The sequence below is a fragment of the Podarcis filfolensis genome, assembly GCF_964270895.1.
Source record: "Podarcis filfolensis genome assembly, chromosome: 13".
Classification (NCBI taxonomy): Eukaryota; Metazoa; Chordata; class Lepidosauria; order Squamata; family Lacertidae; genus Podarcis; species Podarcis filfolensis.
The window spans coordinates 34,861,779-34,879,588 of record NC_139615.1 but is presented as its reverse complement, the minus strand read 5'-3'; the positions used below and the strand labels follow the sequence as shown (position 1 = coordinate 34,879,588).

Genomic DNA, 17,810 nt, shown 5'->3' with positions numbered 1-17,810 from the left:
TCCAGGGAGTCTTCTCTTCTCATGAGGTGGCCAAAGTATTGGAGTCTCAGCTTCGCGATCTCTCCTTCCAGTGAGCACTCAGGGCTGATTTCCTTCAGACTGGATAGGTTTGATCATCTTGCAGTCCATGGGACTCTCAAGAGTCTCCTTCAGCACCATAATTCAAAAGCACCAATTCTTCGGCGATCAGCCTTCTTTTTGGTCCAGCTCTCACTTCCATACATCACTACGGGGAAAACCATAGCTTTAACTATACGGACCTTTGTTGGCAAGGTGATGTCTCTGCTTTAACCCAAACCCTGCTTTTGCACAAATAAAGGCTGGTGGGACCCAGAGAAATCACGTTTGCCGGGAGAGTCGCCCTTTTAAGGAGGCGCTGCCCCCTAGAGGCCGCTCCGAGGAGCAACGCGAGCCAGTCCTGAGCCTCGCCTCGCCAGATCCAGAGCCGCGGGAATTCGCAGTGGCTTTGGAGCGCAGCGACTCCATCCATCTCATCGCATCCCAGCCTCGCTCGCTCGCTCCTCCGGCGTCTCCGTCGCCTGTGCACCGAAGCAGGTGAGCGGCGGCCGCGTTCCTTTCCCTCTTTGCCCCCCCCCCCATTCATTCACGCCGCTCCCCCTTCCTACACGCCATGGAGCGTGTTTAATCAGAGCGCGCCTAACAACGTGGGAGTTTCCCCCCTGCCGGGTCTTTGATCTTCCTCCCCTCTTCTCCGTTCTACCCCCGCCCCCGCCTCCTCTAAACACACCGGTCAGTTCCAACGCCATCAATTCCAGGCTTGCATTACGCGACCCCCACCCCCCAATTCGGATTTTAACACCCCCCTCTTCTTGTGTGGAATAGAGACCTTCGTCTTTGAAGGCGAAGACGCGCCTCTTCATTTTAAAGCTCTTGCCGACCACCCCGCCCCCTAATTCTTGCCGCTAGGTCGCAGGGGGGCCTTTCACACAGCCCCCCCAACCCCTTTATGATCTGAATATTTGCAGTGGGTCCCTTTCCTCTTCATTGCGTCCTCCTCCCCGCCCCCTACTCTTGCCTTACTCCTTGCTTTTGATGATGGCTGCTGCGCGCGTGGAGATCCGGCGTTGCAATTCATTCCCCACCCCGGAACAGGAGGAGGGTGATGCCCTGGGTGCTACTGACGGCTTTTAATCCGGTTTCTCTTTAATTATTTTTATTTTAACTATTTAATTTAATTATTTTTAATTAATTATTTTTATTTTAATTATTTAATTATTTTTATTTTTAATTAAATTTGTATACCGCCCTATTACCCCCCCCCCCCGCAGGTCATATTGATTAATGGATTGCGTTTGACCTCATCCTTTTTCTCTCTCCATGGAGCTCAAAGGGGGCATACATGGTTCTTCTCTCTCCCCTCATTTAATCTCCACAATAACCCTGCGAGGGAGGCCACGAGTGAGCAAGCTTCACAGCCGAGTGGGGATTTGAAACCTGGCCTCCTAGTCCAACACTCTTAACCCATTTTAATGTATTTGTAATCTTTGTTGGAAGCCACCCAGAGTGGCTGGGGAAACCCAGCCAGATGGGCGGGGTGCACGTTACTTCCGGGTTTTGCCTCTTGCGCATGCGCGGACGCTCTAAATGACATCACGCGCATGCGCAGAAGCGGCGAAAAGCAACGCGTGCGTGCGCAGACATGCCATCGCTAGTTACGTTTGCTTCTGAATGCGAACGGGGCTCCAGAATGGATCCCGTTCGTATCCAGAGGTACTACTGTATTTTAAAGAAAAAAGGGTGACATATTCAGTTCTTTCCTCCCTGGTTTATCCTCACAACAACCCTGGGAGGTAGGTTAGGCAGAGAAAAAGGCAATGACAGAGGCAGACGGACAGAGAGGCAGAAAGAGATCTTGGCCCAATGTCTCCTAGTGGACTTAAATGTCTGAGTGAGGATTTGAACCCAGGTCTTTCCAGTCCTAGGGCAGATTCACACCATGCATCTAAAGCACATGAGCAACCCTCCACCCCCAAAAAAATCCTAGGAATGGGGTGGGGTGGGACTTTGGTAATACAGCACCCTGAACAAGTTGGTGCCCTCCCCTCTCTCACCTTCCATTCTGCGCATGCTCTCAGTGCCCTGGGCGGGGGAACTGAATCTGGCGCTGCTGGGAACTACAGTTCCCTGAATTCTTGTGGGGTAGCCATCTGCTTTAAACGTGTGTTGGATGTGCTTTAAGTGCAAGGTGTAAATCGGCCTCTATTCTGTCCCCCAGACCCCTCTGCTGCCCTGGTTCTTGCTGGTGAGGGAGCTATCATATCAGTATCATATTACTATCTGGGTCTGGACAGGAACCTGTTGTCCACTAGATGCCCTTATTCTTCAACTCCAGGGGTCAGCAAACTTTTTCAGCAGGGGGCCGGTCCACTGTCCCTCAGACCTTGTGGGGGGGTGGTGGACTATATTTTGAAAACATAAAATAAAATAAAATGAATTCCTATGCCCCACAAATAACCCAGAGATGCATTTTAAATAAAAGGGCACATTATACTCATGTAAATACACGCTGATTCCCGGACCATCCATGGGCCAGATTTAGAATAATAATATAATAATAATTTATTATTTATACCCCACCCATCTGGCTGAGTTTCCCCAGCCACTCTGGGCAGCTTCCAATCAAGTGTTAAAAACAATACAGCACTAAATATTAAAAACTACCCTAAACAGGGCTGCCTTCAGATGTCTTTTAAAAAGAAGATAGCTGCTTATTTCCTTCACATCTGAAGGGAGGGTGTTCCACAGGGCAGGCGCCACTACCGAGAAGGCCCTCTATCTGGTTCCCTGCAACCTCACTTCTCACAGGGAGGGAACCACCAGAAGGCCCTCGGAGCTGGACCTCAGTGTCCGGGCAAAACGATGGGGGTGGAGACGCTCCTTCAGATATACTGGACCAAGGCCGTTTAGGGCTTTAAAGGTCAGCACCAACACTTTGAATTGTGCTCGGAAACATACTGGGAACCAATGCAGGTCTTCCAGGACCAGTGTTATATGGTGTCGGCGGCCACTCCCAGTCACCAGTCTAGCTGCCGCATTCTGGATTAACTGCAGTTTCCGGGTCACCTTCAAAGGTAGCCCCATGTAGAGCGCATTGCAGTAGTCCAAGCGGGAGATAACCAGAACATGCACCACTCTGGCAAGACAGTCCGCAGCCAGGTAGGGTCTCAGCCTGCGTACCAGATGGAGCTGGTAGACAGCTGCCCTGGACACAGAATTAACCTGCACCTCCATGGACAGCTGTGAGTAGAAGGCGATTGGGCTGGATCCCGCCCCCGGATTTGCTTACCCATGTCCAACTCCCATCTGCCCCAGGGAGCATGCCCATTGGTCAGGGATGAGTGAAAACAATAGTCTGCGGACGTATGTGTGAGATTAGCACACCTTCGCTAGGTAGATGCAAGAGAGGCAAAGAGGGAACTGGGTTGGTGCGACTCTATAGCAGAAGAGGAGAACCACCAGTGCTCTCTAGGTGGCCCTCAGATCTCTCCCCCCCCCTCAGGTTACAACCTTCACTGGTCCTGATTTGCACCCCCAAATATTTTTGCCTAGTTAGAATGAAAGAGGCGCATGTGACTGTGTGTAGAAATGAGCCTACTTACATAGGTAAAATTTGCAATTATTACTCCACCCACTTTTGGCCCTGGCCCCGCCCACCACTGAAAACGTGGCCCCCAAACGGTTGCCCAGAAGGGGCATGTGGCCTTTCAGCTGAAATCGTTTCCCCACCTCTGGTCTTGACACAACAAGTTTCACCTGCCAAAATTCCCTCTTCTGCACAATTTTCAAAGTTGCAGATGTCCTAGCCCCTGTTGCGGTCCAGGCACAGACATTGCATATTTTTAGAAAGTTGATTAGCAAACGCGGCGTTACTAGGAACCACCCCCAGAATTTTGTGTCTATTTTTGATTTGTCGGGGTTCTCATACGGTAGAAAATAAAGCGCCTCTTGGCTTGCCTTGTGGGCAGAAAGTCTTTAGCTTTTAAGGGGGGAAAAGGTAAAGGACCCCTGACAGTTAAGTCCAGTCGCAGATGACTCTGGGGTTGCAGCGCTCATCTTGCTTTAAAGGCCGAGGAAGCTGGCGTTTGTCCGCAGACAGTTTTTCCGGGTCATGTGGCCAGCATGACTAAGCCGCTTCTGGCGAAACCAGAGCAGCGCATGGAAACACCGTTTACCTTCCTGCCAGAGAGGTACCTATTTATCTACTTGCACTGGCGTGCTTTCAAAATGCTAGGTTCGCAGGAGCAGGAACCGAGCAATGGGAGCTCACCCCGTCACAGGGATTCGAACCACTGACCTTCTGATCGGCAAGCCCAAGAGGCTCAGTGGTTTAGACCACAGCGCCATCCGCGTCCCATGCTTTTAAATAAATAGTTTTTAAGAACTATTATTTAATTCATAATAGCTTATATAGCTTCGTATATAACTCAGTTGGTAAAACACGGGACTCTTAATTTCAGGGTTGTGGGTTTGAGAACCATGTTGGGGTTGGACTAGATGACCCCTGGTCCAATTTTACAATTCTATGATTCTATAATACACAAAAGTGATTTACCATGATTTCGGCATTCTAGAGGTGAAAATGGTTAGCGGGCAGTGGTGGCACAAACCCTACAGTTTTCTTGCAAATCAAAGCTCATACAGTGGTTAATAACAGGTTAATAACAGTTTCAGCTTACGTACGGACCTCCGGAATCAGTTAAGTACTTAACCCGAGGTACCACTGTATTCTAATTGCAGTTTCAAGATAGTTATAAGAATGGTTGGACTGGGTGGGGGGTTGTGGTGGGGGAGGGATGAGTTGCCCGTTGACACCTAAAATGATTACTTAAGAATTCCCAAGGATAAGAGGACTTTAAAAAGAGAAAGAGAAAAGGCAACCATTTAAGTATGGTGTTAACAAAAGTGGGAAAATAATGGAAACTAAATCTCAGCGGTTCTTTTTAAAAAATGCGTATGAAATTTTATTTCAGCTGCGCTCTTCTCCTCCTCAAAATGGCTCTCTCCGTGGTACCGCTTCTGCCCGTTTCGAAAACCGCTGACAATAAAGAGGGCATTTGTGTGTTTTTCTTTGAAAACAAAGAGCAGCAAACATGGGAGCTTTCCAGCAGGCTGAGTGGAGCAGGGTCTTACATAAGGGGGAATGTGGTGATAGGCTGGCAGCACGGAGCAGCTCAGCAGCCTACGATTTCCCCCTCCCCGCCCCCCCAGTCCCATGGCAGGTCCTAGCTTGTCACGTGAAATCAGGCTCCTATAATCCAGAAGGCTTCTGGTTTTGAATGGATGATGTCGGAATCCTTTTCAGCTGCTGGGGAGGGGGAAAAAGGCTGGAGGAGGCTGCTGAGTGAGTAGGTAGGATTTGTATCTGTCTGTGTGTGAGAGAGAGAGCTGTTTTACGATGAGATTGATGCATCCCTAGAGACTATGGCGGTGTAGGCACTAACCTGCTTGCAGCACAAAAATGTCATTTCCCCCTCAATCTGGAATTGTGCATGCTCATTCTGAGTGCGCTGCTTTCAGCCTAGATTGAGTCTGGATCATAGCTGTCAACTTTTCCCTTTTTAAAAGGGAAGCTCCCTTATTCCGAATAGGATTCCTCGCAAGAAAAGGGAAAAGTTGACAGCTGTGGTTTGGATCCTGCCATCCCCAATGGTTGGGGTGGATTCAAGTTTCAAGAAAGGGGATTGCGACTAACATCCAGGTGGCGCTGTGCGTTAAACCACAGAGCCTAGGACTTGCCGATCAGAAGGTCGGTGGTTCGAATCCCTGTGATGGGGTGAGCTCCCATTGCTCGGTCCCTGCTCCTGCCAACCTAGCAGTTCGAAAGCACGTCAAAGTGCAAGTAGATAAATAGGTACCGCTCTGGCGGGAAGGTAAACGGCGTTTCCATGCGCTGCTCTGGTTCGCCAGAAGCGGCTTAGTCATGCTGGCCACATGACCCGGAAGCTGTACGCCGGCTCCCTCGGCCAATAAAGCGAGATGAGCGCTGCAACCCCAGAGTCAACCACGACTGGACCTAATAGTCAGGGGTCCCTTTACCTTTACCAGGAAGAACTTTCAGGTGGTGGAAGCTGTTGGGCAGTGGAACGGACTCCCTCAAAAACTGGTGGGCTTCACTGGTTTGTTTTTTATAGCAGAGGTTGGACGACCATCTGTCATGGGTGCTTAAGTTTGAGATTCCTGCATTGCCAAGGGCTGGACTGGATGACCCTTGAGGGTCCCTTGCAACTCGATAGTTCTGTGATTCGATGGTTCCTTGATATGTGCTTGAAAATCCACTCTTAGATGAGGTTTACCTTTTCCTCCCTGCTCGTGCCCCAGGTGAACAGAAGAGGAGGAAGCGGTGATCAGAGTGGATAAAAATCAATGATATTTTTTAAATAAATAAATAAATCAGATTTTTAAAATTTAAATCGGATTTTAAAATAAAATGCTTTTGGAGGAAAAAACTTTCTAAAGATAGTTTTCTATGTAAGTTACATTATAGCTCAAAGGCTATTCATCAGGAAATAAGGATTTGTTTTAAGTTTTTCATGTGTGCTAAAACTCAGTCTAAGTTTTTTTTTTAATTGTTTAACCACAACAGTTAACAAACATGGATACATATGCTGTAATGTTACTGTTTTAGTTAAATAAATTGTTTAACTTGTTATGATTATTTTTCTCCTTCCAATAAAGTACAGCAGAAAAGTTAAAAGAGTTAACTTATTAAACCTAGCAATAATTTTATAATTATCGGTCTATGTATTTCTAACAGTATAACCGAGTCGGTAATTTTTGATATAACTTGTAAAAACTACTCTGAAAATTTATTAGTCCAAAAATGAAACCTTCATCTGGTTGTAAATATTAAGATTATACCAGCAAGAATGAGTCTTTCTGTAAAAACAAACAAACAGATTTAAATCAAGTCTTACTGACTAGTGATTTAAATCAATTTGATTTAAATCAAATCCACCCTGGCGGTGTTTGTGATCTTGGTGCACAACCAGCCACAACATCATGGGGCAGGTATGGATACCCCCCGCCCCATGCACAATGCACAGACCACCTTAATCTGTTTTCAAATGTACACATTGTGGAGTAATGCAGAATCAATCTGTGGTTTTTGGAACAGAAACCAGTTCCTCAAGAAGCACTTTTCAGGGACTGAAAATACACAAGATCTCGATGGTGTTTGGACTATGTGGAATAAACAAGTACTCAATCTCCATTGATTCTAAAATAAAATGTCTCAGCCTGCAACAAATCTCTCGCCAACCCTGGACTGCTTGTAAGTATGCAGACAGGCAGGTGGGAACTGGCTGAGAGCAGACTGAGGTTGGTGGGGCAGTGCCCCATTTGCCCCAAGGAACCAATCTCCTCCCTACCCACCCACTTTCCAGTTCTCCTTCAAGTCCTCCTATCCCTTAAGCACAGGTAAGGGCCTCAGCCAGCCAGCATGCTGCTCACAGCTGTGCAGTCAGTTGGTCTTAATTCTCTTTCCTTGACAATCCACTTGTCCACTGGCAAAATTCAAGAGCTCTGCTTTATGGCTGGCACATGGCGTCAGAAAGCTTGTAGAGAATGCCACACACTACTAAGGAAATACGCTGGAGTTTTCCTGGTACCCAGCTTTGGCTGTCTGCCCCAGAAGCCATAGGTGTTCAAAATTAGCCAGGTGCCAGGTGTATTTTGTACTTGGCTATCAGACACTCCAACCTAGCAATTCAAAAGCACATCAAAGTGCAAGTAGATAAATAGGTACCGCTCCGGCGGGAAGGTAAACGGTGTTTCCGTGCACTGCTCTGGTTTGCCAGAAGCAGATTAGTCATGCTGGCCACATGACCCGGAAGCTGTATGCCGGCTTCCTCAGCCAATAAAGCGAGATGAGCGCTGCAACCCCAGAGTCAACCACGACTGGACCTAATGGTCAGGGTTCCCTTTACCTTTACCTGTGATATGTAAAATGAACTATGGATTGTCCGCGGGCCGGATTTAGGAGGCGATTGGGCCAGATCCAGCCCCCGGGCCTTAGTTTGCCTACCCATGGTTTAAGGAGTCATTTGGCGCCTAGATTATATATTTAAGTTTCAATAATAATAATAATAATAATAATAATAATAATAATATAATTTATTGATACCCTGCCCATCTGGCTGGGTTTCCCAAGCCACTCTGGGCAGCTCCCAACAGAATATTAAAAACACGATAAAACATCAAACATTAAACACTTCCCTAAACAGCGCTGCCTTCAGATGTCTTCTAAAAATCAGATAGTTGTTTATTTCCTTGACATCTGATGGGAGGGTGTTCCACAGGGCTGGCGCCACTACCGAGAAGGCCCTCTGCCTGGTTCCCTGCAACCTCACTTCTTGCAGGGAGGGAACCACCAGAAGGCCCTCGGAGCTGGACCTCAGTGTCCAGGCTGAACGACGGGGGTGGAGACGGTCCTTCAGATATACTGGGCTGAAGTCCTTGCCTTTCATACTGTGTTTCGCTACCCTGATTTCCAGCTAGCCAGCTCAGAAACCCTCTGGCTCTCTCTCCATGCTCTCATCCCGACAATAAATTCCATTTCTTGTTAGACCAGAGATGGGCAATCTTTGGTCCTGGAAGCTGAATGTGACCCCCAGGTCTCTCTGTCTGGCCCTTGGGAAATACCCCAGGCGATATTTTCCCCAGCGTTGCTCCACACCCTCTTTGAGTGCTTTTGCCTGGCTAGCAGAATGCACCTTTGACCTGCTGTAAAGAATATTTCTTGCTCGGCTGGCTAGAAGATGGAAAGATGGTGTGAGCTGATGTGTACTGTATGTAGAAACCTTTCGATTCTGTGTGTGCCTGTCACATAGCTTACTTTACAAAGGTATTTCCTACAGCCAACCTGTTTCTTTCTGTCCTTTCCTTCAGGGATGCCTTGCCACGGATCGTAAATAGCCAATTGATTATATTTATATGCTTGCAAGAATTTTAGAAGAAAGTTGACCTTCATTTCCAGCTCCAGACTGATTAAAACATTCTATTGCAGGCAGTTTCTATGATCGGACTACAGTCGTACCTTGGTTCTCGAACGCCTTGGTACTTGGATGTTTTTGCTCCCAAACGCTGCAAACCAGGAAGTGAGTGTTCCGGTTTGCAAACATTTTTCGGAAGCCAAAAATCCAACGTAGCTTCCTCGGCTTCCAATTGAGTGCAGGAAATTCCTGCAGCCAATCAGAAGCCATGCCTTGGTTTTCGAATGTTTTTGGAAGTCGAACGGACTTCCGGAACGGATTATGTTCGAGAACCAAGGTACAGCTGTATTTATGTATAGCCCAGATCATCAAATCAGTGCAGAAAAAGTGTTCTAGAAGTTTCCTGGCTGCCTCTGCTGCCAGAAAAACTTTTGCGCTTTGCTTTACAGTTTTTCCCATTGGGATTTTAAGATTTTATAAAACTGGCATCTTTAAAATGCTTACAAAACATTGGCAAAATGCTGTAACGTTTTTAGCTGCTTAGTTCAGGCAGCAAGGATAGAAAAGTATCTGCTCAAGATATTTACGCAGTCTTTAGACTACAGATCCATGATGCAGCGGAGCTGGGGACAGAATATGCATGTGTGATTATATCTGAGGCCCCACTGTAATGGAAGCAATCCTCTGATAATTCAAGGCCAAAGATCAAAAAGGGTTTCCAAAAGAAATCCATTGTGCTTCCCACCCCCACTAGATCGAAAGACAAAATTCTTCCTTGCGGGTTTCAATATCCCTAATTTAAGTGGCTGAGGGTAGTATTCAGGAAATGTTCACCAGGGTCCTTCCTTGGAATCTGCTAGCCTAGGAAGCTGTGAGTAAGGAGGTGATATAGGTGCCTCTGGGCATCTGCAGAAGGACAGCTCCAGAAGGGGGGCATTTGGCAGAGCTCTGTAGAGTATGAATCTCAAGGTTGTGGGTTCGAGCCCCGTGTTGGGCAAAAGCTTCCTGCATGGCAGGGGGTTGGACTAGATCAGTGTTTCCCAACCTTGGGCCTCCAGATGTTTTTGGCCTACAACTCCCATCATCCCTAGCTAGCAAGACCAGTGGTCAGGGATGATGGGAATTGTAGTTCAAAAACAGCTGGAGGCCCAAGGTTGGGAAACACTGGACTAGATGATTCTTTTGGTCCCTTCCAACTCTACAATATGGAGAAGCTCCAAAATGAGTGGGGCTCCTAAAAGCAGCTCACCATTTCAACTTTGCACAGAGTATCTCAATCAGATAAGATGCAGCCCGAGAGAATTCTCATTTTGCACATTCAACCTATTCCAGTTTAGCCGGGTTGCTTGACTCCCTCTCTCCCAGATTCTGGATCCGGGTCTGCCTTCGGGCCCCACCAAACATCCATGAGTCCATTAGCAAAAGGGATGTGACTCCTCCATCCCCAGAGTACTATTGATCCCTCAGTTATTGATGGAGCCCCTGCTCGTGGGCATGTTGGCTGTTTGATGGATTATTTCCCTCTGCTGCCAGAAGACCAGGTTGGGATTTCTCTTGCGAGCTCTCAGCGAGGGCTGCATTAATAATGGAGTGTCTTAGGGGTGACCGGCCAGGGCAATTTCCTTGGCTTGTGTTTTTATTTATTTTTTAAGTGGCTTGCTTGGAAAGAGAAGCCTGCAAATTGCGTGGCTTCTGTTTGCTGAAACCCTGGAAGGTGTAGAAGTAAAACCTGAAGCTCAGGAGAAGCTCATCATTTCAGCCCCCTTAGCCCCCAAATACCAGCAAATATGTTGATCATGTTGTTGTTGTTGTTTAGTTGTTTAGTCGTGTCCGACTCTTCGTGACCCCCTGGACCAGAGCACGCCAGGCAATCCTGTCTTCCACTGCCTCCTGCAGTTTGGTCAAACTCTTGCTGGTAGCTTCCAGAACACTGTCCAACCATCTCGTCCTCTGTCGTCCCCTTCTCCTTGTGCCCTCCATCTTTCCCAACATCAGGGTCTTTTCCAGGGAGTCTTTTCTTCTCATGAGGTGGCCAAAGTACTGGAGCCTCAGCTTCAGGATCTGTCCTTCCAGTGAGCCCTCAGGGCTGATTTCCTTAAGAATGGATAGGTTTGATCTTCTTGCAGTCCATGGGACCCTCAAGAGTCTCCTCCAGCACCATAATTCAAAAGCATCAATTCTTCGGCGATCAACCTTCTTTATGGTCCAGCTCTCACTTCCATATGTTGATCATATGTAATACAAATTGGGATGTTCATATGTTGTTGTACTACATCCTTCAACATCCCTGACCATTGGCTGTGCTGACTGGGGCTGATGGGAGTTGGAGTGCAGTGACAGCAGGAGGGCCACAGGTTCGCCTTTCCAGATATAAATCTGAAAGAGTAGTACCTGCTCCCCAGTTTATTATGTTCCACTAACAGTTACAAGATGGTGAGCTGGCAGAGGGCAATGCAGGTTAACATGTGTCACTTCGGCTGGGGAGAGCTAGGCTCATGTGCCTTGATCAGTCCTAGTTGCAGAATATTATCCTGACAGAGAAGGGGTTGGGAATCTTTTTAGGTTCCTTCATGGTCTTCTCAGGACCGCAATACCTCAAGGACCGCCTCCCCCCATATGAACCAACCTGGACTCTGCAACCATCCTCTGAGACTCTTCTTTGTGTGCCTCCTCCACGAGAGGTTCAGAGGGTGGCAACACATGAGCGGGGCCTTTTCTGCAGTGGTTCCCCATTTGTGGCATGCTCTCCACAGGGAGGCCTCCTTGCTGTTGGGAGGGGGGCAAGATTCAATTCAGTTTGCATTTAAATGCAAACAACTCGAATAATTTGCAAACCGATGCAGAAATGTGGAGAACTGAATTTGAGATTGGGGGGAAAAAGAGAGAGAAACCAAGTTGACAGATTCATCTACCCCTTGTCTAGAGATGGTGTGTGGTCCCTTCTGGGGGGTGGGCCTTTGCCCCACAGAGGCAGTGTCCTCAGCGTTATACTCCCAAAGGATGTGTAAGTCTAGAAATGGATTTTTGCTGTTCATATTTTAATCGAAGTGGGAAGACTATCTTGGAGGGCATCTAATGCTCACCTCTTCTTCTAGGAGGCAAGCATTGCCAAGCCCACAACACTCATTTCTGGACCTGAGCCTAGAGAACACAAGCATCTCATTTGAACCATGGGCCTCCCTGATCCAAACCCAGCACTGTTATTGTACTACAGCATCCCCACTCTGGTGCCTTCCGTATGCTGTCAGACTGCAACTCCCATCATCCCTGACCATTGGCCAGCTGGGAGCTGGAACCCAAGAATATATTGAGGGCAGCATGTTGGTGGAGGCTGTTCAACCCCTTGTAGCAACCTGGTTTTCTTCTATTTGTAAATAGGTAAAGCTGCACGAGGTTTGAAAATCCGCTTTGCCTGCTTATGGTTAGTAGCTAGCTTAGAACTATTTTTATGCTTTGAGTGTGAGCATCTGTTGAGCTGTTCAGCTCCAGTTTTGAGAAGGGAGAGGATGCAACGAATAAAGCCCATCCTGTACAGGGAAAGCACAGGGAGCAGTCCAAGAACTGCCAAGAGATGCAAAAAGAAAACAACCCAAAAATCATAAGCAGTCCAGTATAGTGAGAAGCACCGCCGCAGGTGAATCCCCCGCAATGGAGTCGAATGCCTTATCCCGAGCATCCTGAGTCTACTGCTTCCGTCAGAAGTGTCTCCATAGGCTTGCAAGCAGCAGTCACAACTCTGCAAATGGAATATACCGAAAAGGACAGCATCCCAAAGCAGAATCAAATGGGAGGGGGGAGATGCAGGAGGCAGACTTATGAACTCATGTCATATAACCCCCACCCGTGTGTTTTGAACAATTAGGTCTCCATAAGATGATTGTCTCTGTTGAGATTTCTTAGCCGACTAGTTTCTAAAAAGCTACAGATTCCTATGGTTGTAGAACTTAGAAAGGTTAAGGGAAGTGCTGATCCTGGAGTGCTGATCTTCAAAACATAGGGGGGTACACTAGGAGGGGTTTTTTGCCTGAAACCTAGGCCTGGTCCTGTTAGCAGTGTGGGTAGACAATCTCAGCCTGCTTTTAAATGCTTTTAAAACGCTCTTAAAGAGGAGCTTTCCAACACCAAAGCTTAAGCAGAGAGTGCAGAGAGACCCACCTGCCTTTAGTTTTGGCTCCGCCAACCACTGACATTGGCTTCACCCATTATGGACATTAGGTCCTTGACCAATTACCAGTAGGGGAAGTGATCCTCAACAATGAAAGCTCAGAGACCAGGGCATGGTCAGGGAGTCAGCCAGCAATAAATCACACAGAGTAAGTGAATGAGGAACAAGGCCTGCTCAGGGGCGCAAGGCCTAATGAGCACAGCAGCTCTTCTCAAGGTAGGGCTTGCCCCTATGAGGCAGTTGTGGGAGCAGAAGGTCCCTAGCTGCCTAAATCTCCTCCTCCCCAGGGTCCTTCCCAAGTAATCTGAGACTACCACGACACACCTGTCTCTGCTCCTCTCTCTTCACACCTCTTCTGGTTCTGGGAGACTTGGTGGGAGGGGAGCTTCTTCGACAGGCTGACTCATCTCTGCCTTTTGGCCTCCCTCCTCTCCACTGCTGATTTTGGACTTCTCTCTCCACAGACTCTCCCTGCTCACTAAGCCCTGCTACCTCTTCATCTTCTGACACTTCTTCCTCCCAATCTCCTCCCTCTGACCACTCATCGTCCTCCCACTACCACTCTCCAGTCTCTGAGCCTTCTTCCTTTGGGGGTTCCCCAGCTGGTGCCCTCCCACCATTCCTCTGTGTCCAGCCAGCCCATGTCAGGCATTTGCTGTCTCTGGGTTCAGTACAGAAGACCCTCTGAATGCACCCCTTGGGGGCCTTGACTGACTCCTCCCCAACTTTCTGGAAATGAGAGCTGGTTTTGTAAGCTCAGCTCCGTTCTGGTCCTAGATTCAAAACATGTTCGGAGTTCCCTGTTCTCTAATTCTAGGTGCGTTTCTGCAGTTGGCAGATCTTGTGGTTGTAGGCACAGACAAGACAGGCTGGAAGCTGTCCTCCTCATGCCCTAGACTAGGCATGTCCAACAGGTCGATCTGTGGTCTCCTAGTCATTTCTCTCCACCAAAAAAAAGCTCAAGAACTTTGGCTCTCTAAAAGCATAGATCACTGTCAGTTTTTTTTATACTGTGAGTGGATCGCAATCTCTTGGGAGTTGGATGTGCCTGCCCTAGACCATCTATCAGTTGTTCCATTTCTCTCCTCTTTACAGCACCGCCAAGAAGACTCACCAGAAGGAACACCAGCCACCTGAACTTCCGACACTGCGCAAACATCCCCAGCTGCTGAGATGCCTGTTGCTTCCACCGACTCAGAGACAGGTAAAGACTTGCTCCTATCTCAGCATCCCCAAACCTGCTCCACTCCGAGTACAGTCGTACCTTGGTTTTCGAACAGCTTAGTTCTCGAATGTTTTGGCTCCCGAACGCCGCAAACCCAGAAGCGACTGTTCCGGTTTGCGAACTGTTTTTGGAAGCTGAATGTCCGCCGGGGCTTCTGATTGGCTGCAGGAGCTTCCTGCAGCCAATCAGAAGCCGGGCTTTGGTTTCCAAACATTTTGGAAGTCGAAGGGACTTCCGGAACAGATTCTGTTCAGCTTACAAGGTACGACTGTGCTACGGATTATTCCTCAAATATCTGCTTTGTACCATTTTACGACTGCCTGCAAGTATGCGGGGCTATGGCTGGAACCAAACACTTGCTCGCGAGCACACCTTGGCAGACGAATCCAGGTGGGAAAAGTTTCCTTGATGATGCGGGGGGGGGGGGGGAGCTCGCAAAAGCAGCTATAGAAAACAAACGTGCCTATATGTAAAGGTATATAAGAAAATTCTAAAATCCACGGTAGGGTGGTACCTTCAATTAGCCCAACCAAAATATCACAAAGCAGTGGGAAAGCTGTTGAGTTCTCCAGAGCTCTTCATCAGATCAGGTGTGGGGAAGGCCTCAAGATGTTGCTGGACTCCAGCTCCCATCAGGCCCAGAAAGCATGGCCAATGGCCAGGGATGATGGGAGTTGTAGTTCAGCCATATCTGGAGGGCCACAGGCTTCCTGCACCAGGGCTAGATGGTAAACGGAGCAATGTGAGGTGGAAGACTTCATTGTTGTTTTTTGGGGCTGATGTTGAAGCCAAGGAGACTGCCTCTAGGGCTGGGCAATATACCGTCCAAAACTGTTTTGAAGTCCATATCAAGATATTGGTTTCATAATTTTTGACCTGCTGATATATACCACCAATCGTGATGTGTCTTTGCTATGCAAAAATCACCATGTGGGAGAGGGTGATCCAGTCATGCTTCCGAAGGGTCTTGCCGGCTCCTCCATTCATGAGCATCCCGCTGGCCCTCAATGCCTCTTACCGGATCTACCTTGCAGGGGTGGCAGCGGCAGCGGCTGACATGGGCTACGACGGTTACTACTGGCCCTCGGTGAAGGAGGAGATGGAGACGGGGAGCTGCTCTGGGGGGTTCTCTGCCCCCAAGGCTGTTAGCGGCCCGGAAGGGAAGGGCCCCAGAAATAACACAGATCTCTCCCCGTGGTCTTGCAGCTCTGGGTTATTCACTTATTATACACCAGATTCTGCAAACAGCCCCAACAAGCCGCCCCCTCCCCAGATCTGACTGCAAGGAGGAAAGTAAAGGAGGCAAGAAGAGCAAAACTCGCACCGCTTTCTCTCAAAAGCAGCTGCAGATCTTGCACCACAGATTCCAGATGCAGAAATATCTCAGTCCACAACAGATCCGAGAACTGGCCTCAGCCTTGGGACTCACCATGTGGGAGAAAGAGTGATAGCTCCATCCTTATTCCAGACATTGTGATATATCAGTATATTGCGACATTTGGTTGTGATACATTGTGATGTTGAAAACCACGTACCACCCAGCCCTGGTGATTCAGTGGGGGGAGAAGGTAGCAGACATCAAAATGAGGTCCTGTGCAGGTATTTGCTTTCCTTTGCCCTTGCTTTTGTTGCTGCGAAGCCGAGTGCACTTTCCCATGGCGTAACATGATCCTGACTCATTCTGCTTTTTGTATCAGGGTTTGCATGGCCTTCCTTTTCCGCGGTGTTTTGCATCAAAAGTTCTTATTGTTGCTGGGAAATATAAGCAGGAGCGGGAACAGTGCTGAGTATCTTAATTTCCCTCCAGCTTCTTTGAGGTGTTTAGTCTAAGTGGGGCTCTCAGAGTTTGTTGTCATTCCTGCGAGTTTCTCATAAACTATCTTTTGTGCTTTTGTTTTCTTGGCGCTGAGGACAAGATTATAACATCATTTGGGAAGTACTTGATAGTCAGGGCGCTGTGTATATGGCGCAGACTTCTTGTCAATAACTTTTGGGATTTTCACCATTCCAAATATTCCGACACTCATCTTGGCTCAAAAAGGTGCATATTTTGAGAGAAACTTCAGCCGCATTCACACAGCAGTTTGTTCCATGCAGTCTTTGTTTCAGAAATGCTGTTGGGCTACTTCAGTTGCTTTTGTTTGATTTGGAAACAGCCCAAAGTCTGTGAATTTTGATAACAAACGTGGTTTGCGACGGGGGTTGAATAACTTCGAACACAGCTGTACATCATAACGTGGTTTGTCCCTTGAAGGAGGCGGCCTTTGTTCTTTCAAATTTCAAAGGTACCTACAAGAAATATGCAAAACAACAAAGCAAGTATTAGAAGTCACCTCAGAACTGGCCCTACTAAACATCTTCCAAGATAATAATGCCCACTCACATCATAAAGAGCTCATAACCCACCTACTTTAAGCAACCAGAAACATAATAGCAGACACTGGAGAGACCTGTCAGGAGTAAGCATGGACTATTGGTATCAAATAGTATGGGAAGCAGCCTTATTAGAAAAACTAACCAATAAACTGAAACTGACATGGGGACAAATAGAAGAAGATGCCTTAACCCGGTATGGTTCCCCTTTATCACATACTGTAATGGTTATATGGGGTTGCTCGTGCGTAAGTTGCTGCCACTCCTGGCTAGGTTGCCTGGTTAAACCTTTTTCTGGCTGGACAGCCCTTCACTTCGTGGCTGTTTCAGTCGCTAGCAGAATCCGTCAGTGGGCGTTTCTTGAACTTCTTCCAGCAAAGAAGTTCTTTGACGCCAAGTCTACGCCTACTTTCCCTGCGCGGAAGTCTTCTGCGCAGGGTGGGTGTGGGTAGCGGAGGACCCGTGCTCTCCCCGCTGGTCTCCGGCGAGAAGTCCTGGAGCCCCCTCGCCGATTCCCCCATCTGCCCCCCTTTATCCCTGGTGTTACGCTGATTTCCTTCCCCAGCCGATGAGCTCCCTCTCTCCCTGCTGGGCCCTTCTCCAGCATCGCTTGGGAGCCTTGCCTCCACCTCTGGCTCCGATGTCAGTTCCCTGACACATACATAGTCCAACAAGACAACAACAAGAATCTGCCGACAGCATATGAATCACTCTGGCTAACCTGATCCAAACACCCACCCACCCACCCCACTCACACACAAAAACAAATCTCACTACAGCCAACCAAAGACAACCAACCACATCCTAAGCCACCACTAACCTCTCTCACCACCAAGGAAAGACAATAAGCCAGGGGTCAGCAAACGTTTTCAGCAGCGGGCCTGTCCTCTGTCCCTCAGACCTTGCAGGGGGCTGGACTATATTTTGAAGAAGAAAAATGAACTAATTCCTATGCCCCACAAATAACCCAGAGATGCATTTTAAATAAAAGGACACATTCTACTCATGTAAAAACATGCTGTTTCCTGGGCCGTCCACGGGCCGGACTTAGAAGGCGATTGGGCCATATCCGGCCCCCAGGTCTTAGACCAAGGAG

General features: G+C 48.1%; 1 protein-coding gene across 3 annotated transcripts in view; it reads left to right on the top strand.

Moving 5' to 3' along the window:
* Nucleotides 1-443: 443 nt before the first annotated feature.
* Nucleotides 444-17,810, top strand: part of MPP2 (MAGUK p55 scaffold protein 2) — a 64,846-nt gene continuing 47,479 nt past the window's right edge. Inside the window, exons 1-2 of one of the 3 annotated variants that reach the window (XM_083583100.1) lie at nt 444-555; nt 14,212-14,320. In XM_083583100.1, coding sequence (XP_083439226.1) covers nt 14,290-14,320 — 31 coding nt within the window. In that variant the 5' untranslated portion in view covers nt 444-555; nt 14,212-14,289. Of the gene's footprint in view, nt 556-14,211; nt 14,321-17,810 lie in introns of those variants that run through there. The other 2 variants (XM_083583101.1, XM_083583102.1) reach the window with 2 other exon arrangements.